The sequence below is a fragment of the Lathamus discolor genome, chromosome 6 (assembly GCF_037157495.1).
Source record: "Lathamus discolor isolate bLatDis1 chromosome 6, bLatDis1.hap1, whole genome shotgun sequence".
In the NCBI taxonomy this organism is placed as follows: Eukaryota; Metazoa; Chordata; class Aves; order Psittaciformes; family Psittacidae; genus Lathamus; species Lathamus discolor.
Window position 1 is genome coordinate 90764480 of NC_088889.1, and position 22930 is coordinate 90787409.

The window sequence follows — 22930 nt, forward strand, 5'->3', positions numbered from 1 at the left end:
GCTGACACTGATGGGTAAGGAGGGGACAAGCCTCCAGCATATTACCTGTTCTCTGGTCCACGTTTTATTGTTGATATCTTGAATATTGGGCTTCTCCTCCCCAAAAACAAGCAATGATTTTGGAATGTAACTGGCCAGAGCATCAGGGATATATTTAACCAGGTCAGCCGGGTGGTGGACACTGGAGGAAAGCTTCAAAAAGAAAACCAAATCAAACCAAGATGGATTCAAACACTGTGGCTAAAATGAACAGTTGCTGGCAAAGAAGTGACAAACTGGAAAGCAGCCAGGCACATTCCCCTGCTGATCATCTGGCCATTTCAGAGACCCAACATTGAAATATTTCCTGTTTGACATAATTCATCAGACCAGGAGAGCTGCTTGGAGCTAATATCTGGAGTCCTGATGAATGGGAACAATCTCTCCCTTATCCGTTTCCCACCTCCTGGCTTTACGCCCTAAAAATGTTTAACAGGCCAGAAAGGAGGAACATACCTGTCTTCTCTGCCAATGCAAACTACGTCTCAACTTGGGAAGGCACATTACAGAACAATCTTGTAGTGAATGAGATGTTATTTCTCTAACACTTCACACTGCATCATTGCCCCAGAACATGCCATAAGCAGGGCCTCTGGTGCCAAACACAGTTCAGAGTCCTTCCTACCAGAGGGAGGATGAGTAACAACAAACTTGAATGGTACACATGCAACTTGAAGGGTAAAGTCATGGTGAGATGAAAGGCAAAGGGGTTTCTGTATCCTACAGGATCACATGGGGGATGAAACAGTGCATTGCTGAAGGATCAGTCTACTCCAAAAGGGACGTTCTAAACCACCTTCACTTCTCACAGGTTCTTACTCCAAACCATGGCAATATCCTGTCTCTGAGAGCATCTTTTCAAGTCAGTGGGGAGCAGTTTATGGGATTACCCAATAAAGCAACCGTCCTTTTTGCCTTTGTCTCCAAGAGGCTGGGCAGGACACACTGGCTGGCAGCCAAAGACGTGACACAGGGACAGTGATAGGGACTTGAGAGGCTTGTCCTGCTGCACACTCTGTTTAGCAATGACAAATACCACAAGGGAATGCTGTCTGGGTGTGTGGCAGTGCCTGGCCCCAGGTAACTGCTGTTCTTGGCTGTGAGTCACTGGAGCTTTGCTTATTTCTGATGCCTGAAGAGAAAAGTGACTTCACCTTTTCCACAAGTGCCATTTTCAGAGCAGAGGGCAGGGGCAGCATCTGCTCAACAAACTCAGGCAACTTGATGGCTTCCAAGATCACTTCTGAAGACAGGCTTCGAAGCGTGCTGCTGTTGAGGCCAGCTACCAAGCTCCCCAGCTTTGCCAGGCTCTGTCCATCCAGGATCTGAAAGGGAATACATGCAGGCATGAGTACCTGAAGCACCAAACCTCATTTGCTGGCAGCTACCTCTACCAGGTGTGAGGAGCATTTGTGGACCTTATCCTTTGTACCTGATAGCCAGAGCGAAGCAGTTTGTTGATAATGGTGCTGGACTGCTCAGCATTCCAGCCATGAACTTTACCCAGGGCAGGAATAGATGCTTCAAGGTCTTCATCCCTGATGCTGTTTTCAATGCTGGATATAGACAGTCCAACTGCAGCCTGGCCCAATCCACGCAGGATTTCAGGAGGGAGGTGCTCAAACTTTCTCACCAGAGAGGATGCAACCTGAAAAGGCCCCGCATAGACAGAGAAGAAAGTCAGAGAAGCAATGAGGTGAGCCTGTTTGATGCTACAACCTTTGGATGTCCTAAGGCACTACTTTCTGCCTCAAACTTGTGTGATGAAGCCTATTGATGGACTGCCTTCCCCCTGGGAATCTTCAGACTAGGAGACATCAGCCAGATGCCACAATGAGAACTGCAAGATGACCTCCAGGAGTGTACACAAGCATGTACATGAATCCTCAATCTCACAGGTTTTGCGTAGGTGAATGCAGAACTGAGGTGCAGGGCAGGGCAGGACAGGACATTACCTGCAGTTCCTCTATTGTCAGGGAGGAGGGAGCTCTCTCTCTGGTTATTCCTCTGTGTGTCAGGTTCAATGGGCAGTTCTTGGTGATCCTCTGGGCCAAGCTCAAAGCATCATCTCTGCTCAGGTTGCTCACTGCAGAGGGGCTCAGGTAGCAAACAAGTCTGTCTGGGAGGCTGAAAGTGGGAGACAAGAAGGAGAAGTTGCCAGTATGATAGAGAGTGGCTCTGTGAGACCTTTCCTTTTTGCAAAAGGAAGCTCTTTTCCAGTGCACATCTCCCCTGATCCATTTTAGCTCTGATGCTCCTGTTCAGAGAGCACTGCTGTATCATTCAAAGCAGCAAAACTACTGCAGGCCACTAGCTGGTGGCTGGCACTGCCTGACAGTCATTGCCCAAGATGTGGAACTTGTGGTCTGGCCCTCCCCAAGATAAGTGCAATGCAATTATTTGAGGAACAGAAAAAGGCTTTAGAGGTTTCATGGAAGCAGGCAACAAAATCACCACTCAGGGAGGTTTTGCTAAGTCATGGTATGATGCTAAACCAAGTCAGGTGGAAGATCAGGTCAGGTACTGTACCTTGATAAGGGAAAACCAGGTCCAGAGGTCAGTAGTGAGGTATAGTATACAGCTGTCTCCCGGAGCAAGGTGAGGTTGCTGATCATCTGTATATTGACTGGATCCCTGGTAAACCTTTGAAGCTGGTATTGACATAGAAAACAAACAAAATTAATTTAGATGGATACTGGAATCCTGACAATTGTTTTGGGACAGTTTGAACAAAGCTCACTTCAAGCAATAAAGGCTTTTTCACCATCTTTAGAGTTGTGAGGAGAGTAATCTTTTGGTTTCAAGTAATACACCGGGACCTTGTTTTCTTTATCTTTGCACTCTGAGGGCATGTAAACCTCTCTCTGACTACTGTAAGGCACAAAGGTGGCAATGCTGCTAGAGAACATGGCCCTGCCTCTGCAGCACCACTCATGCATGTAGACCTGGTACAATCATTTACCAAAGCAGGCCCAGGCATCGGTCCAGTCTTGAGGTTGCTCCTCTGATTGACTCGTTTGTTTTCTGCACAATTACTTATGTGAAACCAACTTGTGTGCAAGTAACTCATGACAAGAAATCATGATGGGGGGAAAAATATGAACTGAAGTGACTGTTCACCATAAATAAACAAGAGAAATGTTCCTGCTGGTAGCATCTCCATGAATTTTGGTCAGGGCAGGAAGACAACCCCCAGGCACTCTGCACACTTCAGGTTCTTCATCACCACAATGCACTTACAGTTGCTTCATCACCAAAAAGCTGCAGGTCTCCAACAGTAGCATGCTCCAAAAAGGATCCAAGATAATTTCCAAACCAAGCAGTGGAATTCAGACCTGGAACGGCTGCACTGTAGCATTTCTGGTTTGATTCTGCAAAACAGGCAGACAGCATAAAAATAGACTTGCACTGCATCAGAAACTCAGGGGAGACTGTGGGCTTCCAAATGCGGAACAGACTTCAGTCTTATCAGAGAACTTAGTCAGCAGGGAGCTGCCAAGTGCCTCTGATCACACATTAAGCTCAAATCCATGTGTTTGTGCATTCCGATTACAAATGCACACAGGACAAGACAGATGCCTCAGTCTTTCACAGCCCTTCAAACATTTCATCACCAGTCTTCAGCTCTCAGAATCAAACCTTGCACTGTTCTTTCACAACAAAAGCAGTAAATGCCATTTGCACAGGCTGTAAGTCAGCATATAAAAATCCGGGATTAATAGTCTTCAAACAGGGAAACTATTCCTGATAACCACTTATCACTGTCATATTCCCACCCCATTTCCATGGAAAAGATAATATATTAAGGCATTCTGTTGTTTCTTAAAGAAAATCAAGTCATTTACCATCCTGGATGAGGTAGTGTTTGATCCCAGCATAAAGACTCCTCTGTTCTTCCACTGGAAGGTCAGAATATATGCCATTCAGGGCAGCAACTCTAAGGATGGATAAGAAAGGCAGACATCTCAAACACAGCTGAAGTCAAATCCACCCCTGGCAGAGATGGCAGCTCACAGAAGTGGCTGTAACTTGGAGACTGATGTTCTCAATGACTTTTCAAAGCTACCAGTGTGACTGCCCTTTCCAACAGCCCCCACAATCATTTGGTACTGCTTTGGAAACACAGTGCTATTAGGGTCATTGCACACACATTGACTGACATAGAGGACCAGTTACAGAGTCAGTGGGTGTGCTACAAAGCTTCTGAGAGACCCTACTTGGGCCTTCATCAGTTCACAGTGCTTATGGGGTTTAGCCCCTAGTGTTGGGAGGCTGCAGTAAGGGCCCCTTTCCTATCTTAGCAACATGGACTGAAACAATGGTTGTGTTCAGCACTTACATCATTTGAAATGTCTCACAAGACAGGTTTTTGGCATGAAGGCAAGCAAAGACCTTGGGCTCCACCAGGAATGGCTGAAGCCCCCCATGGATCCACTGAGACAAAACAGGGGGGCTGTCAATGTCAGGCACTTCCAACATCTTCTCCCACAGGCCATTAATGAAGACCATGTTCCACTCCAGAGAACGAGGAACATGAGAAAACTGAAGGCAAGAGAACACAGGAATTCCAGTGAATAAGGAGTGCTAAACAAATATTAACATAAATCCATAGGAATATGAACATTATAGACAGAATCACCCCAAGCAAGAATCCCCTCTGTGGGCAGTGACTCTTCCACACAGTTCAAGTACAGCCAGCCTGTAACTCCCATTGGAACCCCAGGCCTGTGTGGTTGCTGCAAGTAGCAGTAGGTATCCTCTGAACTCATGCTTATTACTTCTGTCTCCCCAGCTATTTTTAACAGCACAGAACTCTGCAAAGGTGTTGATGGAGATCTGCTGATTGAAATGGTGTCCTCTTCAAAATAAGGTGATGTTAAGGTGAAAATATAAGGTAATGTTAGTTAAAGCCATTAATGCTGCAGGTGAACAAATACTGGATATGTGATACCCACCTGCTGGCTGAACACGGTGAGAGCAGCTATAAGCTTCTTGGCATCATATTTGGAAAAGAAGAGAACAGAGTATTCTGGATCCACAGTACTGGCAGGTTTAGGGGCAAGGCACTTATATAAGGATACAAGGAAATCATCTGGAAGGTCCTGGAGCCAAGCACTCTGAAAGAGAAAAGGGAAATGCACACAGAGAAAAATAAAAGGTGTGTCATATTTAGAGATGCTACAGTATGCAACCTCCTTCAGGTCTGCATTCAGCATTAAGGTGATGTAACCTGTTGACAGAAGAGCCAGGATAAAGTCCAACATACACTGGCTTGAAACAAGTCTAAACTTATCCAGTTCCAAATGCTGGAGCCTTCTGTTACCTAACCTGTGCTCCCCCAAGCAAAGGGTGGCTTTAGAAAGCTTTATTCGCAATGGTTCCCCACCAAACACAAGCCACCTGGTCAAAGTGGAAACTTCCACAGGGAACATTGTCATTCCAGAAACACTTCCCAGTGAAAAAGAAACAAAAAAACCCAACAAACCCCTCGTAACTAGTATTTGAAGAAACCACATCTTTTTGTTAGAAACAATAGTGGGAAAATACAAATTGTTGTTAATTCAATCGCAATTACTGGCAGCAACTCAGAGATAACGACAAAAGCAGGCAAGGAGGTAAACCTGAAATATTCCAGATGACATTTGCTACACTGCAATCGCTTTTTATTGTGGTTTACCCCAACGAACCAGGGTTATTTTCATGTAAAAGGTTTGTCTCAATGCTACAAGGCCAGTTTCTAAGAGCCAATTTGTTTTGGAATCAACTTTGCCCACCTTCTCACTCTAGAGGTTTGGAAAAGCATCTCCCACTTCGACACACAGCCCCAGAAAGGTCTCCACTCCTGAGCCTCATGATGTGGAGCACGTGTTGCCTGGGAAGGCGGCACTGCCACAACTGGATGGTCCCTGAGTGTTTGACCTCATCCATTCTCTCTGTCTTGCAAGGAAAACCTCGACAAGGCTTTGGCCACTCCACAGCCAGCAGTGGGACTGCTTTTAAGCCAAAAAAAAACACTACTGCAAAGGAGAACTAACCACACTAACCCATCAAACGAAGGGGATTGCCATTACCTGTGCACAGGCATATTGACCAAAAGTGAGGCTGCACGGGGAGGCTTGGCCATGGGCTACCTCAAGAAGCATCTCTTGGCTGATCCTGGTGGGGAAAAAAGCAAACTTGTTGGCTCCATTTGGGAGCAGGGAGAGGATACTCCTAAGTTGTTGACCCTTAGGTAGAAATCAACTTCAATGTAAGCTCAAAGCAGACCTCTTTTGAGTCCTGTGCCCCCAGGCACTAATCAAGCTAAGTTCAGCACCGATGCAAGGTTCTGGAAGCAGCAAATCCCCCTGTTCCAGGCTGGCTGACATACCAAGGCCTTGCCCTGCCTTTCTTTGTCCTGCACAGACCCAGAGCCCCAGGAAGGCAATTTCCCTTCACTGTTTCAATGAGCACAACCAGATCTCTCCATGCCCACAGGCAACCTTGGGACTTTGCAGGAAGATGCTACACCTGGTTTCAGAGGCTTCCTGCTACCCAAAATGACATCCCCAACAAGCCAGTATCACTCCCAAGGGAATCTGCTGATGGTTCACATACCTTTTCACTGAGGCACACACAGCAGATTCTGATTCCCCAAAAAAAAAAAGAGAGACGAAGATAAAGGCATTGTGATAGGAACATGTATACAGAACTACGGTGAATATTCCTTATGGAAGAAGACTAAAGGAACTCACCATTGCCAGGGGAGCTGGAGCACTGCGCCGGGGGAAAGAGAGAAAAAAGGCAATATTATTATACAGTCACAGTGGTAGGACAACATCATTTGGGATCAGTGCATGCAGAGAAGCACATCAGCTGCAACCACGTGTACTCAGATCTGGCCTGAAAACACACAAGTGCTCAGATCCAGAGCTCCCACCTTGCCATCTGCAAAACTCCCATCAGTCCTTGTGCTGTGCCTCCAGCAACAGGGAAGTTCAGGGTTATGGGAGTCCTCCCATCATTCAGGCATGAAGGCCAATGGCAGGGACTGTTCTCCCCAGGATTTTAGAGTGGTTAATGGGTGTCACCTTCATCGGCCTGCCTGGTGGTTTGTTTGCATTGAATCCCTGCAAAGACCCATTCCCAACCCACCCACTGCTTGGGAGACAAAGAGGAAAGGCAATTACCATCCACCTTCATACTCTGGATCTGGCTTGTAGTAACTGATTCCCACCAATGCACTGCTCTCAGGAAGGGGTCCACACTGACCACCAACCCACACATGATTTGCAAGTAAAGACATGGATGATACGTATTTTAAACACACAGGTTTGCCTTACCAGGTATGTCCCAGCCGAAGGGGCAGCAGCAACCTGCCAACCTGGAAGAGAACATGCCATGATTTTAGCAGCAAATCCAGGACAAAGATCATTGTCACAATCCAGCCCCTGTGTGGCTTAACAGACCCTCAATCACTCATCCCACTACATTATGTTATTCCTCATTCTAGGCACTAGATTTCACAGCATCCTTTCTGTCAGACCCTTCTGCTGATCTCTCTCTGGCTCTGTGACAGCTGTGACTGGGTAAGCAGACACAGGTAACTCCTCCATCCTCCCTGGGTTAGTGTGGCAGAGGACAGTGTCTTAGATCACATGAAGGACTGCATGCATCCCTGTCTCCAGAGAGGAAAAGGCAGGGAAAGGGTCAGAAACAGAGAAGGACTCCAGGAATGGTCCTTCTCTCCTAGTATCCCTCATCACCATGGTGAGCCCATGATCAGTGATCAGCTTGGCTCACCATGCCTGTACTTTAAGCTTAACAGCTTCTACTTGTTTCTTGTGTGCCCATCAACATGTCAGCTGTAGCCAAGCCTCTGTTGTGTTTCATGCCTTTTTCCTGCTAAGTCCTCAACTGGATTAAAGTCACCCCATGCTGCAAAGTACACAGGACACAGGTAACACCATGTTACAGCCTCAGGCCAGTCCTGCCCCAGAGCTTGACAGAAGGAAGCCAAGCTGTCACTGCTGGCTCTCAGCAGGTCTCCACAAGCCCTCCCCTTATCTGTTCCTTGTTTCCCAACTTTTACATTGTTCCTGATGGTAACTTACATATTCCCTGCCAATGCTGTGCTGGAAAGGTGGCGAAATGCAAGCTTGGGAAACCAGTAACAACAAACGGACTCAGATCTCCCTGGCATTAGGGTTATTTACTTCAGATTAGGCACCTGTCAAGATCAGCATCTTCCGTGAACACGAAAAAGGGAAAGGTGGGGACTTCCCCCTAGTTTCTGACAGGACAGAACAAGTGAATGCCACCAATGCCACATGAAATAAGAGCATGAGGGAGAACGCAATGGTTGGAGGCTTCAGAGGTTACACTGTCACTATTTGCCAGCGCTGAATCACTGCACAGTTGGTTTTGTCAGTGGGTGTCTCTAACAGCACACTCAGGGCTCTGGTTGTCACCACTGTCACCTCCACCCATCTCCTTGGGGAGCTGTGCCTGACCCCAGCCCATGCCACAGACACCCCTCACTGCCCCCACCCACCACCAGCCACATGGTGTGCCCAGTCTGCACAACCTCAGACCCATCTCAGTGCATGGCAGACCACAGCAAGCTCAGGGTGCCTCCATTTCTCTGCCAGCCTTGCTCATCTGCTCAAGGAGTAACACAGCTCTGGAAGTTCAGCTGTTATCTCTCACAAGGGAGAACACCACCAACTTCAGTGACTTTGGATCACTGACAGGAGGCTCAAGTGGTCACAGAGACCACACTCACCCATGTCCCATCTCCTGGCCCATGGACCAGCTTGCCCAGGGCTGGTTGAGTACACTGAGGCGTAGCAGAGCTCAGGATCAGCACAAATGCTCTTCAGCATCAGTGACTCCAGCCCTCAAACCGCACTGTGGGAAGCATAGTTGGGATTGGTGTTATCTACAAGTACTTGGTCAGAAGTGATCCATGGGGGGAATGTGGAGGAGCTGAGCCCCAAAACCCAGAAGCAACGTCCTGTGGCTCCTCCACTCCACATGGCTACAGGACTGAGGTAAGGTGGCCCAGGGCAGTGTCAGGCAAACACTGTGGTATTTGGGCACTGAAATCAACAGGATAGGAGACCCTTAACATGGAACTGTGATGGGGAAAAGGAGGAGGAGAAGGGAGGCAGTGGCTTTCCTGAGTGGGGATGTGCTCATGAGCCCAGTGACCTGCATTAGGAAGGGGATTATAAGATAGCTTGGAGGGATGGATAAACCCTAATTAGTATAACAGGGTTTTGATTACTAATTACTACACCTTTTCAATCATTTAATTAATGAACAATTGTCACTAAGCAACAGGCAAAGGAAACACACTCACACTGAGCATATGCAATGCTTTAGCCCTGCCACATCAATATTAACACCTAAGAAAAGCCCCAAAAGAGTTACCAAAATGATAACCAAGAGCTCAGTGCCAGAGGCTGGCGTAAGGCCATGCTTCCCTGCCTGCAGACAAAGCTGGGCTGTTCCCAACTCCGTAATCACTTCCTGCTCACCTCAGAACTGGACCTTGGGAACACAGAGCCAAGCCTCTGGCTCCCACTCACAGAAAGCTCTTACGCATGTGTTTAAGCATGTGAATGGTCCCATTGACTCAAAAAGCAGCATTCAGAAACACCCACGTGGGGAGAAGGGGGAAGAAGAAGGGTGGATTCTCACCCTCCAGGATCAGAGAGGACCCCAACCCACTATCACCAAAATCCTCATTGTCTGACAATAAATCCTTCATCTCACATCATCACAACAAAGTGAACAGGCTCAGCTCATGTCATGAACCACCTAAGACAGGTGTGCATCATTCTGGGAGCAAGATCCTTCCCAGCATTGCTCTCCCTGATGTACTTCATTAGCACACAGGCACAGCAGGCTGTGGCGAAGCCTTCCCTAACAGAAGAGACCATCTCCTTTACATACATACACAGTGCTGCTCGCAATTCAGCTGCTCTCCACAGTTTGTCCTCCTCCATGAGGACACTTCTGTGCCACAAGCACTGCCCTGTCTCCCCACTGCTTCTTTACAAGGCCACTCACACTGATTGTGGGGCACCACTACACTTAGATCTCCTGACCTTCTCTTCCAGAAACTGCTTTAAGGACCCTCAGAAACTTGTGTTCTTCTCCCTTTGCTCCATCCCCAAAGGACAGAACATACAAACTGCTGGATGCAAATTCTCTACAAACTCAGCACATTGCTGACATTCTGCCTTTCCTCCACCTCCAGTTCTCTACAGAAGAAGATGGGTCGATGGATGGGGGCAAGCACAGCCCAAAGAACTGGAATGATTTCCCACGGCTGCATGCTGAGACAGGACCCACATGAGAACACACCAAAATCACTGACCTGCCAGACCTAAAAGCAGTTGCACAAGGAGACATTAAGATTTACAAGCAACCTGTGTCCTTCTGCTGGGCAGGGACATCCCTCCTGCTACAGGTAGTTAATAAAGAGTAGGGAAAATCCCATTTTCATCAGGGTGTCCAGAACACATTGGGCTGTTTGAACAGCAACAACCACTAAAGAAAGAAAGACATTAACTGTTTAGTAGTTTTTCTTCTTTCAGCACTGGTAACTAAGCCTGTGCAGAGAAAATGATGGTCCCTTTATGGAGCTGTTTCTCAACATTACAAGTTCATGTTTTATCATCAATATTCATTGAAAACAAGATCTCTGCTCTGATGAAGAAGAATAAAGCACTGACACTTGCTCAGAGAAACAGAGATCCTGCTCTGGAATTCCTTACTCCCCAAAACCAGACAGAGAGAAAGTAGGGAATAGAGAGGTGATCTGATTCAGCTAAGATTATTTCTTGAGTGCTTTCCCAGAGACACCTGGATACTCCAACAACAGGGGCAGTGAGCAGACAGCTCTGCAATGACAGGAGAATGAACTCCCATTTTGCCTTTTCACCCTCTTTACTACAAGAACTAATATATTTGGGTTCAAAGATACAATGAACAAGCATAAAGGCAGAGGATTTAGAGCAACCACTAAATAAAGTGGTCCTTCCCTTTCAATGATTCTCTCAACTATAGCTGCTGATATGGAAAATCCTCCCGGAATATCCATCACTGTAATACTCACCAAGCAAAAGGAGGATTCCCAGCCCTGGGAGCGAAGGCAGCATTCCTGCAGAGGTCTTCAGAGCTCCCTCAGAAGCAAGGAATCACCTTATCCCAGCCAAGCAAAATCAAACATGAAGAACAGTTAATTGCAAAACCAAACTAAAGAGTAGGAAAGTTAAAAGGTGACTGTCTCCTGTGCAAACTTACATGCACCAACACCCTTCACAACCTGTCTGAAACTGGACCAAAAAAAACACTACTGAGGGTCCTCTGTGCCTGGGAAAGCACACAGGGAATTCAGCATTAAGCTGGATTCACTGCTACCAGTGCCCTGAATTCAGGCTCCCCTTTGGCAGAGGAGAGTGTGAGCTGCACCACCGCACTGGGACGTTTAACTGTGGCTCTTACCTGCAAGCCGCTACTCAAGAGATACTCAGTGTGCAGAGCTGTGACGACCGAGGGCTGCTTTTCACTGAGCAAAGGAGGGTGTGCCTCTGGCTTCTCAAAGCTGCATCTGAAATTACAGGATGGGCTTGGAGTACGGGGCATACCTTTAAGTCCTTGAGAATACAAATGTTGAGCAGTACAAATAAATGTGTTATTTGTTAGTGCCTGTCATTCCTAGGACACAGAGGAAACACTGAGCCTATAGTGAGGCTGCCTGGAGTAAGCAGCGAGGAGCTGCATTCCCTCCTGCCCTGCACAGGATGCTTCTGGCATTTACAGGAGGCAACAAAAATAAAGCTGTGCCTCCAGGACAGGGCTACTCCAGGACCACCTTCCTCCAGTTACTTAGGAAATGTTTGTCATCAAGATACTTTGCTCCAGTGGAGCTTGAAATCTCTGCTTACCCCAGTTGTTTCCAGTGGGAAACCACACCATGGAATAGATGGCAGCTCCTCTGGTGGGCAGCCAGGACATCTTCAGATCACAGATATGGCCAACTGGGAGCTCTGCTCCAGGCTCAGCAAGGTCTGTCACCTGAAACACAGAGCTCTCCACTCAGGGCAGAGGAATCAGGAGAGCTGAAATCAAACCTGCAGCCCTGTGCTAGTGTAAGGCTGGACTGGTGCAGGCAAATCCCACAGCATGGCCATCTCTTAATTCCTTGTGAACCCTTCTTTGCTGAGTTGCTCAGGGCAGACTGAGCCTCATGCCAAGGTGCCCAGCATCTGCATCCAAGTGCCACCGTGGGCTTTTAATCAGCACCCATTGTAGGAGCCTATTTGCACTCACAAACAGCATAGCAATGAGACCACTGAGCAGGAATGTTGTTATCCAGTGCCTTCAGAATTGTAATTGCAAAGACCCCTGTCTCCCTGCCACCAGAAATGGCCTTTCCCTTTGTTTCCTTGCTATAAAGATCCCAGGACACAACTCTCTGGGCTTTCCAATTCCTGCAGGCTCCTCTATTTTAAAACTAAGCAATGTTCTTACTAAAGAGAACACATTTGGTTTTAAGGGGTCTTTATGCTCCTGCATGCTGCAGGAGCTGAGGAATGGGTTTGCCCTATTCCTTCAGCTGAATCACACGTGGTGGTGTCCCCCATGGTCTCCCCAGACCTGTGCAACAGCAGCCACGGGGATCTCCTGATTCTGACTAAACTTGTGCTCTCCTCAAGGTAATTTTGAAACATCTTTGTTTGGTCACTTTACTGACGCTTTTCAAGACAAGTTTTTGACAAACCAGATTTTCCCTGCCTTAGGCTTGCCCCATCATGCCCACCTCTAACTCCTGTGTTTGTGGCAACACCAGGAAAAGTACATGTTGACTCACATCACCACTAGCTCTCTCTACACTCCCTTCTTTCCTACCACATTTAATGTGCTTATCAGCTACTTTGGAACAAGTGCAACCCTGATTCATAATGTAGTTTGTCTGACTCAGACGATGCCCAATTGAAAGTGACTCTCATCAACACCCATCCCAACTTACTCAAATCAATACAAGCTTGAAATGCACCATTTGTAAGTAGCCAGATTCACAGACTCCTGGTTCAAAGCAGGAAGCCTCCAGCATTTCCAGGTGAGGTGTCCTGGAGATGGATGGGGATCCTTCAGTCAGGTTTCAAATACCAAAGCTTTCAGCATCTTGTGCCTTTCGGATCTTCAGCATTGCCAGCAGGCTGTCCATGACAGAGGGTCAGACAGGTCTGTGCTGCTGGGGAGCCCTAGACATGGCAAGTGTTGGGATCTTCTGCTCCTGTCAGCCAGGAAGTCATGCACACCTAAAGAATGCTCAGAGCAGCCCTGTGATGGGGAGAGAAACCAGTGTTCACAAAGGCAAGGAGGAACTTCCATCTCTAAACAACCTGATACTTCCCTTAGGTCTGTCCACAGGGTGGCCGAGCAGAGACATACAGTCCCTGCCACCTGCACTAATCCTTCAGCAGTTGAGCCAGGAGCACAGAGCCAAGGTGTGGTATGAACGAGGTGGTCTTTGATTCAAAGAGCACACAGTTGAGGAGATGAAGTAAGAGGAGCTCAGAGATGGGAAGGCAGGCAATGATTTCAACACAGCAATAGGTGAGCTGTTATCACACTTAGAGTGTTCAAGTATTTTTGAAGATTTCATAGCAAAGCAAGAGTCAATGATCACATAGAATAAGGCTAGAGCTGATCTGTTGCATTGCATCTGCTCAAGTGAGCCTAAGTGTGAGTTACAGCTCCCCAGTTCTGCATCTCAACCTCTAACACACTCCCCAAGGCTAGAGCAGGAGAGGAGGCAATGAATGTGCATGGGGGGCAGGAGTGGACCAGGTCTGAGCTGCAGGAAAATGAGTTAGAACCTCCTCACCCAGCCTGGCTGTGGGTGTGGAGCACCAAGTGCAGCCCAAGTGCTCTTCAGCAACACTGAATTGGAGTTGATCCCAGAGGTGTTGCTGCCATGTCAAGCCAGGTGTGGCACCAGAGAATAAACCCTTCCTGATGCCATCCTCACCACGCACGCCAGCCACCCTGCTCAGCACAGTCACTGCACTTCCCCTTGGGTTCCATCCAGAACAAAAGTGGCTTTGTGTCCCCTTGGGAAAGCCAGGCCTCCCATGAGATCAGAGGAGCACCATTCTAGGATGGGACCCAGGCTTTTACTACAGCAGAGCTCCTGTGTAACCTTGTGAGGGCCATCAGAGCTTAGTATGGCCAGACACTCCTCTTCATTAACCTTAAACACAGAGCACGATCCAGAATTGGAAGGCAAGGTTTAAGAACAGGAAAAGCAAAGCACAACGTAAGAAAATTTGCTGACAGAAACCAAAAGAGGCTGTTAAAGAGACTAAAATGTTGCAGGTGCTATGGAAATTCTATAGTCTTACTGAAGGCTGAAAGCAAACACATACCACACAGCAAAGACAAGCAAACTGCCATGACTGCAGAGCAAGGCAAGGGAGGCTGCTGGAAGTAAGAAGGTATTAATCTGTTTCTTCATTGGTTGTCTCCTGAAGGAGGAATCTGTCAGGGTCCTGCTGGGACAACATTACCCAGGTACAGAAAGAGCCACACAGCTCTGAAAGGGAAACTAAATTAATTCTTTGTATCCCTGTCCATCACACTGGATCCCTTCATTGTGTGAGCACATCTAAGAGGGAATCTCCCATCAGTAGGTGCTGAAAGAAGAGGTTGCAGAACAAAATCACACCAGAACGTTCAGACAAGGTAGACTCCACTGAAGAGTCCTGGAGGAGCACAACATGACACAGCTGCAGAGCTTAGCCCTTGCTCTAATTACCCTTTGGACAACAGGTCAGAAGGTGACAGACACAAGAACAGCTTTTAGGAGGATCTCCAAACCAGACTGGACAGAGAACCAGAAGGAAAGATAGAGACAAGGAAGGCCAAGTCTCAGCCTAGAGCAAAGCTTTTCTCTTCAGTGAGGCAACACAGTCAAACCTGACAAAGGGAAATGCCTGGAGCTCACAGAAGGAGTGATGCAAAACCTGTGGTCTAAGGCTCCAAGCCTACAAGAATGGAGTTATGATACAGCCATTACTTGCACTTAGCTGCACCTTTTATCCTCCCTGTACAGATCTGAGGCTTACTGGGACTTGGAATGCAAAGAAAGACTCCCACTGACTGAAACAAGCCTGTGTGAAGCCTCTTCCTTCCTTCTCTCTCCAAAAACACAAACAAGGAAACACTGCTCAAAAAATGCCCACCTGTGAGAACTGGGATCTTGGTGGCAGTGAATCAAACAGCATGGCCCAATGGCTCACTGTGTCCTTGCACAGCAGCCCTGATCCTGCTCTGAACCAAAGCTGCTGTCACATACCTGCAGAATCACAGAGGAGTAACCCAGGAGAGCTCTGCAGGCACCCACCAGAACATCTCCTGGCTTAAGAGTGGCTCAGCCCTCCAAGCACTCCACCTGGAGCAATGTTCTGCATTGGCAGCCTGAAAGGTTCTGGGTAAAGGCATTTTTGGAAAGCCTCATCTTGGTTTTCAGCGAGACCTGGACAGGCTGGAGAGTTGGGCGGGGAGAAACTTGATGAAATTTAACAAGGGCAAGTGTAGAGTCTTGCATCTGGGGAAGAACAACCCCATGTACCAGTACAGGTTGGGGGTTGACCTGCTGGAAAGTAGTGAAGGGGAAAGGGACCTGGGGGTCCTGGTGGATAGGAGGATGACCATGAGCCAGCAATGTGCTCTTGTGGCTAAGAAGGCAAATGGCATCTTAGGGTGCATTAGAAAGGGAGTGGTTAGTAGGCCAAGAGAGGTTCTCCTCCCCCTCTACTCAGCCTTGGTGAGGCCGCATCTGGAATATTGCGTCCAGTTCTGGGCCCCTCTGTTCAAGAAGGACAGGGAATTGCTTGAAGGAGTCCAGCGCAGAGCCACAAAGATGATTAAGGGAGTGGAACATCTCCCTTATGAGGAGAGGCTGAGGGAGCTGGGTCTCTTTAGCTTGGAGAAGAGGAGACTGAGGGGTGACCTCATCAATGTTTACAAATATGTAAAGGGTAGGTGTCAGGATGATGGAGCTAGGCTTTTTTCAGTGATATCCAGTGATAGGACAAGGGGCAATGGGTGTAAACTGGAGCATAGGAGGTTCCACGTTAACATCAGGAAGAACTTCTTTACTGTAAGAGTGACAGAGCACTGGAACAGGTTGCCCAGGGGGGTTGTGGAGTCTCCTACACTGGAGATATTCAAGGCCCGCCTGGACAAGTTCCTGTGTGATGTACTGTAGGTTACCCTGCTCTTGCAGGGGGGTTGGACTAGATGATCTTTTTAGGTCCCTTCCAACCCTTGGGATTCTGTGATTCTGTGAAGTAACCTATACAGAAGGTTTTCTTCTTGAACATAACTGCTGTGGTCAGTGGTGGGAAGGAGAGCTCTGAACAGGCAACTGTGATGTTTGCAGCAGAGCATTTTGGGCCGTTTCAGCTGCAGAGCCACTGTTCTCTGCAAACCAAAGCATTCACAGGACCAAAGGGGTAGATCAGAAAAGCAGCTGACTCTCCATACAGGAATTAAACTGCACAGCTCTGCCTCAAGGAGTGGCAGATACAAGAAGTGGCCACTGGTTCAGAAAGCAACTGAGCAACATTTATGCCCTCAGATCAATGCAAGAACAGTTTCAAGTTGACAGGAGTGATTCTTATCTCAGGGTAGATCTTGAAAGGAATGTGTGAGTGCACAGCTCACATCCAGCCATGTGCCTGTGTGCATTATGTGCCTGCCTGGTAAATGTCAGCTAGAGAGAGATTCGGATAAACAAGGCAACATTTGGTTCAATGAGCAGCTTGTCTTACGCCTGTTTGCTTTAGCATTCGGTTACAAGCAAAAAGAAACATTATTGGTTTCAAGATGCTGCTGCACCCACACCTACAAATGCCAGTGGGGTCACCAGAACCTGAGAGTGGGGGTTTGTGTTTTACAGCTCAAGCAAGACCATCCATCCTCCGCTGCCTGCACTGACAGGGTTTTGCCTGAGGCTGCTGCTAAGCTGCAAAGGAGGGGAGAGGAAAGCCAAGGGAGGAAAGGAAAGGGAGGGACCTGCCTACCATCAAACACACGAATCCTCGGTCACCTCAGGACTAAAACCCAATCCTTGTTTATTCCCTGTTGTAGTAACTCCAGAGCAAAACCAGCTCTGGCCACACAACACTCCCACAGCTATTTTCTGCACGCTGCTAAAGGAAGTGTAACAATACAAAGACAGCAGAAACGGTTAGGACTGGATAAAAAGTCCAAATAGCATCAAATACCAGTTTACAGCTGGATGTAAACCCCAACTGCCATGTTACACCTTGCCAGAGGTTCACACAAAAGGTTTTGTTTGCTTTCTACCTCCCTTTCTCCTCTGTAACGTTTCTCTTGCACAAAGTCAGAAACCACCTACATCTGACCCTCACACCTTGACCTGAATTATGAGCCAAACCAAGCTAAACCAAAAAGTGAGCACTCTGCTATCTCATCTTCCTCTTTCAACAAGGTTTCTATTCATGGTGGTGACCAACTGGCTGCACTAGAGAGCAGAAGTGTCTAGTAATGTCCTAGCCCTACCTGTTTAGCTGCCCACCAGGGCAGGGTCTTGAGGCTACGCCTATTGGAGACATTAACAGCCAGCACTAAGAAGCACAACCAGTTTAAATGTCACATTACTGGAAGACCAGTTTCAAGCAGGAGGAGGCCCAGAGCTCACACATGCTCCCAGAAACCCAGCCCAGCCTTAAAAGGCTGCTCAGGAAGAACCAGGCTGTCACAACACCGACCTCAGCCATCAGTTCAGGCTGTACCATGGTGCTCACAGCATTAGAAGTACTTGGCACTCCAGGAGCAGCACTACTGGTATCAGCTGCTGCACCATGTTCTCACAGCTCCCATGTCCTCTGGCTGAGTGGGCCCTCCCAAAGCACACACCTTTCAGAGGGCCAGGCAAGAAAGAGCAAGGTGCTGTGGGCACCCAGCAATGTCCCTGCTCCTTTTGGCTCTGTTGTGAATATAACCAGCATTTGGCCACCTATACCACGCACTGAAGTGCAGCAAAATACAGCTATAATTGTCAGGTACTCCTTATTCTCAAGCACAAAGCTCTGCCTCTATTTTAGAGCCTCAGAAACATGGTATTGTGTATGAGTCAGCCACTTGCTAAGACACTGTGTGTGTTCGCAGTCGCTTCTCCTTACAGCAAGGCTGACACCTTGCGATGCAGCAGAGCAGTCTGACCTGCCCTCCCCTCTATATATATATTTATATACACACATGTGTGCACATTGTCATCTATAGGGTGACAGGTTACACACAGCCCTTAGGAAGAAGTGGGGGAAAGGCAAGAGCCCAGATTAGGAAAGTCAGAGATGCAGTTCATGAACTGGGAAGCATAACCCAGTTTCTAGCATGACTAAAGCCCTTCTCCCACTCTCCCTGAGCCTCAATCAGCCAAAGGTCTGATACTATAAGTACCTTCTCCCCACACCACTGAGCATCTTGCTATGCCAAGCACCTGCAAGGGGTTGACTTCAGCTGGTCCTGCCCCTTCCTACTCTGCAGGATAAGATAAGGAAGGATTAACCCCTTCCTGCTACATGTGATGACAAGTAAACACATACCAAGCAGGTCAATCACTGAACCTTGCTGAACATCACATCCACCACAGCACATGGAGCCATACACAGGCAATTTGCCTGGCTGTGTCCTGATTTCCCAGGACAGGAGAAATATAGGACATTAAGCAGTGTGTTAAGAAGCACATGGCAAGGTCAGAGCTGTAGAGAGAACTGGGGAAGGTAAGAAAAGCACTGCAGGGTCAGTTCTGGTTCCTCCCTCCTGCAACCTCTCAGCCCTGCAGGTACCTGTAGGGTCACTGCCCCAAGCCACCAGAGCTGTGCAGAGCCCACAGCACCTTCCTTGGTCTGCGGGCTCAGGACACCCATCAGAGCAGCCAGCGCGCCCCTGGGACCAGGCTGCCACAAGGAAACGTCCGAGCACCAGAGGGCACCAGAAGCCCTGGACACTCTCCGGCTCTCTCGTGGGAATCCCTCCCACTGCCACTGGAGGTCTCTGCTAAGCCATTCACCTGGGGAAGGAGCTGCTGCAACTGAGCAGGAGGATTTCATACAACAGCGTCTGCTCTCGCGGAAACTCTACAGGAAAATGCTCATGACAAGCGTTAAGTCATTTCTGTTTGGGTTTTTCTGTCTATCAGATAGAAATACAGAATCAGACTGGTTTGGGTTGGAAAGGACCTTAAAGCTCATCCAGTTCCAACCCCCTGCCACAGGCAGGGACACTGGGATAACCATCTTATCAGGAGAATATAAATTCCTTAGGAAGACAAGAACTTCAATGACAAGATCCAAACAGCAGTGGCTGATAAGACACAGGAAGAGGAGATATGAAATTACACATGGTCTGCTGAGAACATGCTCACAAATGTCCTGCCTACCAGCAGAGAACAGCTATTATTGAAGTCAGTCACAGGTGAACCTTCAGACTTCCAACTCTGGGATGTCCACGGCCAGATATAAAGTATATCTGGAAGATGAGCCAGAAGAGTTCCTCCTGCTCCACTATGACCTTCATTTCACTCCAGCCCTCAGTTTACCTTAACCTGGGTACACAGACCAGTGTAAAATGTTCCTCCTCGGAGCAATTTGGGAAGCACATCCACCACTCCAAGCCAGAGCCAGGCTGTAAACAGCAAGGGCTTCTCTACTGCTGATCTGTGCTAGTCTAATGCCTTATGCAAGGTTCTAAGCCAGGCACCTAAAACTGTTAACATCCATTAAAACATTTGCGTATGAGGGACTCTGCTGCTTGTCCTGGTCCTGCTGTTCCTATGAGTTAACAAAAGCCAAGCTGAGGAGCCTGAGCGTGCCCCAGCCTCACCCCTCAATGTGAGCACTCTGCTGCCTGCTCTCACAGTGGGAGTGGAAGGGAAAGGAAATTCAAGCACCTGCTTTGCTTTGCTGTCCAACTCTGCTGACAAAAGAAAAAGTGAATTGCCAAGGTCAACTCCCCAGCAAGGACACAGTCAGGTCATATTTCCAACTGTTATTGTTCAGCAGGAGAGGAAGGAAGGGGAGGAGAGCAGCAAAGAGGAAAAAATGGGGTCATTTTGCCAATTATTCCTTCACCACTTTTTCTGCTAAGCTTCATCAAGGCTTTCTAACAGCTCTGCTCATCACCTGCTGCAATTCCTTCCTCCCTCCGAGCTCTGCTTTCCTGGAAGCACTGAAGTTCAAGAAAGGATGCTTGCGATGGCAGCTGAGATCATCTTCCACGCGTTACTGACACGGCCCTGGGAGACACAGCTATGTGGCTGCGGAGACTGTGCATTCTGCTCCCCCATGTCAACAGGACAGTGGTGGAGCTGCTGTCCCTCAGCATCCTGTGCCCATACCGCCAAGCTTTGCAAGTGTTTTATGCTGCAGTCACCTTTGCATCGTAGTCATTGATCAGGCAAAGTATCAAGTCATGGGTTCCTACCTTCATTCTGTCCATGTGGCTGGAGCTGAGCAGGAACAGAGCAGCTCCAGACTTGATTTAAGGTCTCCTTGGATCTGGACCTCTCTGTGGGTCCTACTTGCACTGCATGGGGATATAACCGAGAGTTAGAACTGGCTCTGATATCTCTTAAATCATTAAATAATTTAAAATATGGTGTCTTCTGTGCCTTTTATTAATGTCACCATGCCTGCCCTGAAGGGACAGAGGTTGTCTCAGTTTCTAACACTGCCTTATAACTAGACCTGTAGGGTTTTGGGGTTTTTTTACCTTCTAGGGATTGCCTGTAACATCCAAAGAGGAATGAGGAACCGGATTGACATAAATCTTGGGAAATTCAGAGCAACTCCCCCATCATGGTCACTTAACACATTCTCAAGCCTTAATCCAGAAGAAATGGACGTAACACATAGCAAAACTGAGCACTGGAGCCCTGCCTTGAAGACTTCACCATCTCTGCACAGAGCAGTGCCAGGCTCTTGCACAACCCCACCTGCACTTTGCTAACAGGACCCATCCATTACTGTACAGCTTCAAAGTCTCTACTATGTAACTACTCAATGAGCAACTCCACACAACTGTGTATGAACCTACCTAATTCTCGAGTTACTATTTCTCCTGTGTAGGAACTAAGTGTTCAGAGCCTGAAAGGCTTGCTGGGACCTACTTCAGGGTTTCACCTTGAAGTAGTAGATACACACCACCCAAGTGACTGAGTGAAAGGGGCTTGGGAGTGAACATCAAGTTCTCCCTGGCATTGACACCCTTGTGCTTGTTTAGAATGCAGATTGCAAAGGGCATGTCCCCCACTGCTTCACACAACCCAATTGTAACCAACTTCACAGATGACTTTTGCTCCTTCCCTCGGGATTCTACTCCACTAGTAAAGCGTTTCCAAATGGGTTTATGGGAAAGCTATCAGGAAGTAGGACAGTTATTCCAGACCCCTGACCAGATCATTGTCTCTGTGGACAACCTCTGTGGATTCAGAGCTGATGAGATGCCTTAATATTTATATCAGCACCTCCTGTAACCAGAAGAGCAATAACATATATGAAAACCCACACTTTTTACTATGCTTTCCCCCTCCGGTTAGTACGATTCTAACCTCCCCCTAATGAGAAGGTATTCTAGCCCAGAGGAAGCTCCACAACACTGCAATCAACAAGCGTGTTTGTTCTTCAGAGCTCATCACTTCTTCACAATCATCTAGAGTTGGAACTGATGCTAAACTCACATAGAATCCTGCAGCCTGGTGCATTTGTTGGTGAAGGTGTTGTCTGGAGCCCCATCCTTTCACCCTAACCAGAGGTTTTGAGGCTACAAGGACAAAACCCAGCAGTGCTTTCAGGAGCACCCCAGTTTCCCTGTGCACTCTGCCTGCAGCTACACCTGGAAAGGCCAAGCAGCTCTGGTTATTGACGGCAACCTGCACTGAGCCTTTCCCATCTGGTACCTCAGGGCACTTCTACAAACAGCACCAAGGTATTATTTGTGAAATACAGCTCTTGTTAACGTGTATTAAGTTGGATTCTTCAAGAGCCCAACTTTGCAAGGCTTTCCCTGCAACACCAACACTGGGAAACGTCCAGGCAGGGTCTGCAATCGAGATGCCAAGTTCTCAAACAGGCAGCACCGCAGCCTCACCGGCAGCCTTGCAAACCTGTTCACTGCTTTCTCCACTGTTTCTCATGGAAGTGAAATGGTTTCCTTCAAAGAACAAGTAATTTCTCACACTCTGACCCTCTAACACACAAAACACCGTGCATTCACGTGAGCACAAACTGTGCAGGGAGCAGACACAGCTTCAAACCCTCACGCTGTGTGTGAGCAGCAGCCCCACCTGCGGCCACCCCGGCGGCAGAACAGTCCCAAGAAGGGTGACAGGTACCCAGGCCACCTCCACAGGCTCAAGAGCTTTGAGGACTCACTCTGCGACATGAATTACAGACCCATAGAACAGCGTGGGTTGGAAGGGACCTTCCAGGCTCATCTAGTTTAACATCTTGCAATGGGAAGGGACACCTTCACCTAGCTCAGCTTGCCCAGAACCACATCCAGCCGTGGATGTCTCCAGGGATGGGGCATCCACCACCTCTGTGGGCAATCCCCTCCCTCGCCCTGCTGCTCCCGCTCCTTTGATGCGGCCCAAGACAGAACTGAGGAAGAAACCTCACAGTGATTACAAGGCAACGGACCATGACACCTCCCTCTCTGCAGTGCCTGTGTCTTACCTCAGCCTGACACACCTTTCACTGCAGCCTGTGAGTCAGCAAACGCGCTGCAGACACCCTGCTTGAGGGACACCCTGCCCTGTCAGCCGAGCCGGCCCGCCTCAGCACCACACCCGCCATTGCGC

The 22930-nt window shown here is 48.2% G+C and overlaps 1 protein-coding gene across 10 annotated transcripts in view; it reads right to left on the reverse strand.

The window, feature by feature from the left end:
- The window catches only part of LOC136016988 (mesothelin-like), a 46686-nt gene that overhangs the window by 8949 nt on the left and 14807 nt on the right, over positions 1 to 22930 (reverse strand). For 5 of the 10 annotated variants that reach the window (XM_065684820.1, XM_065684819.1, XM_065684816.1 and 2 more), the window contains 18 exons: positions 20554 to 20655; positions 13064 to 13377; positions 11979 to 12108; positions 11536 to 11641; positions 11147 to 11232; positions 7362 to 7402; positions 6774 to 6795; positions 6637 to 6664; positions 6111 to 6195; positions 4995 to 5156; positions 4379 to 4581; positions 3885 to 3976; positions 3280 to 3410; positions 2569 to 2690; positions 1995 to 2166; positions 1472 to 1687; positions 1194 to 1364; positions 46 to 192 (listed from right to left, as the gene is read on the reverse strand). In XM_065684820.1, the coding sequence (XP_065540892.1) occupies positions 46 to 192; positions 1194 to 1364; positions 1472 to 1687; positions 1995 to 2166; positions 2569 to 2690; positions 3280 to 3410; positions 3885 to 3976; positions 4379 to 4581; positions 4995 to 5156; positions 6111 to 6195; positions 6637 to 6664; positions 6774 to 6795; positions 7362 to 7402; positions 11147 to 11189 (1635 nt within the window). In that variant the 5' untranslated portion in view covers positions 11190 to 11232; positions 11536 to 11641; positions 11979 to 12108; positions 13064 to 13377; positions 20554 to 20655. Of the gene's footprint in view, positions 1 to 45; positions 193 to 1193; positions 1365 to 1471; positions 1688 to 1994; positions 2167 to 2568; positions 2691 to 3279; positions 3411 to 3884; positions 3977 to 4378; positions 4582 to 4994; positions 5157 to 6110; positions 6196 to 6636; positions 6665 to 6773; positions 6796 to 7361; positions 7403 to 7913; positions 8025 to 11146; positions 11233 to 11535; positions 11642 to 11978; positions 12109 to 13063; positions 13378 to 20553; positions 20656 to 22805; positions 22852 to 22930 lie in introns of those variants that run through there. The other 5 variants (XM_065684823.1, XM_065684817.1, XM_065684826.1 and 2 more) reach the window with 5 other exon arrangements.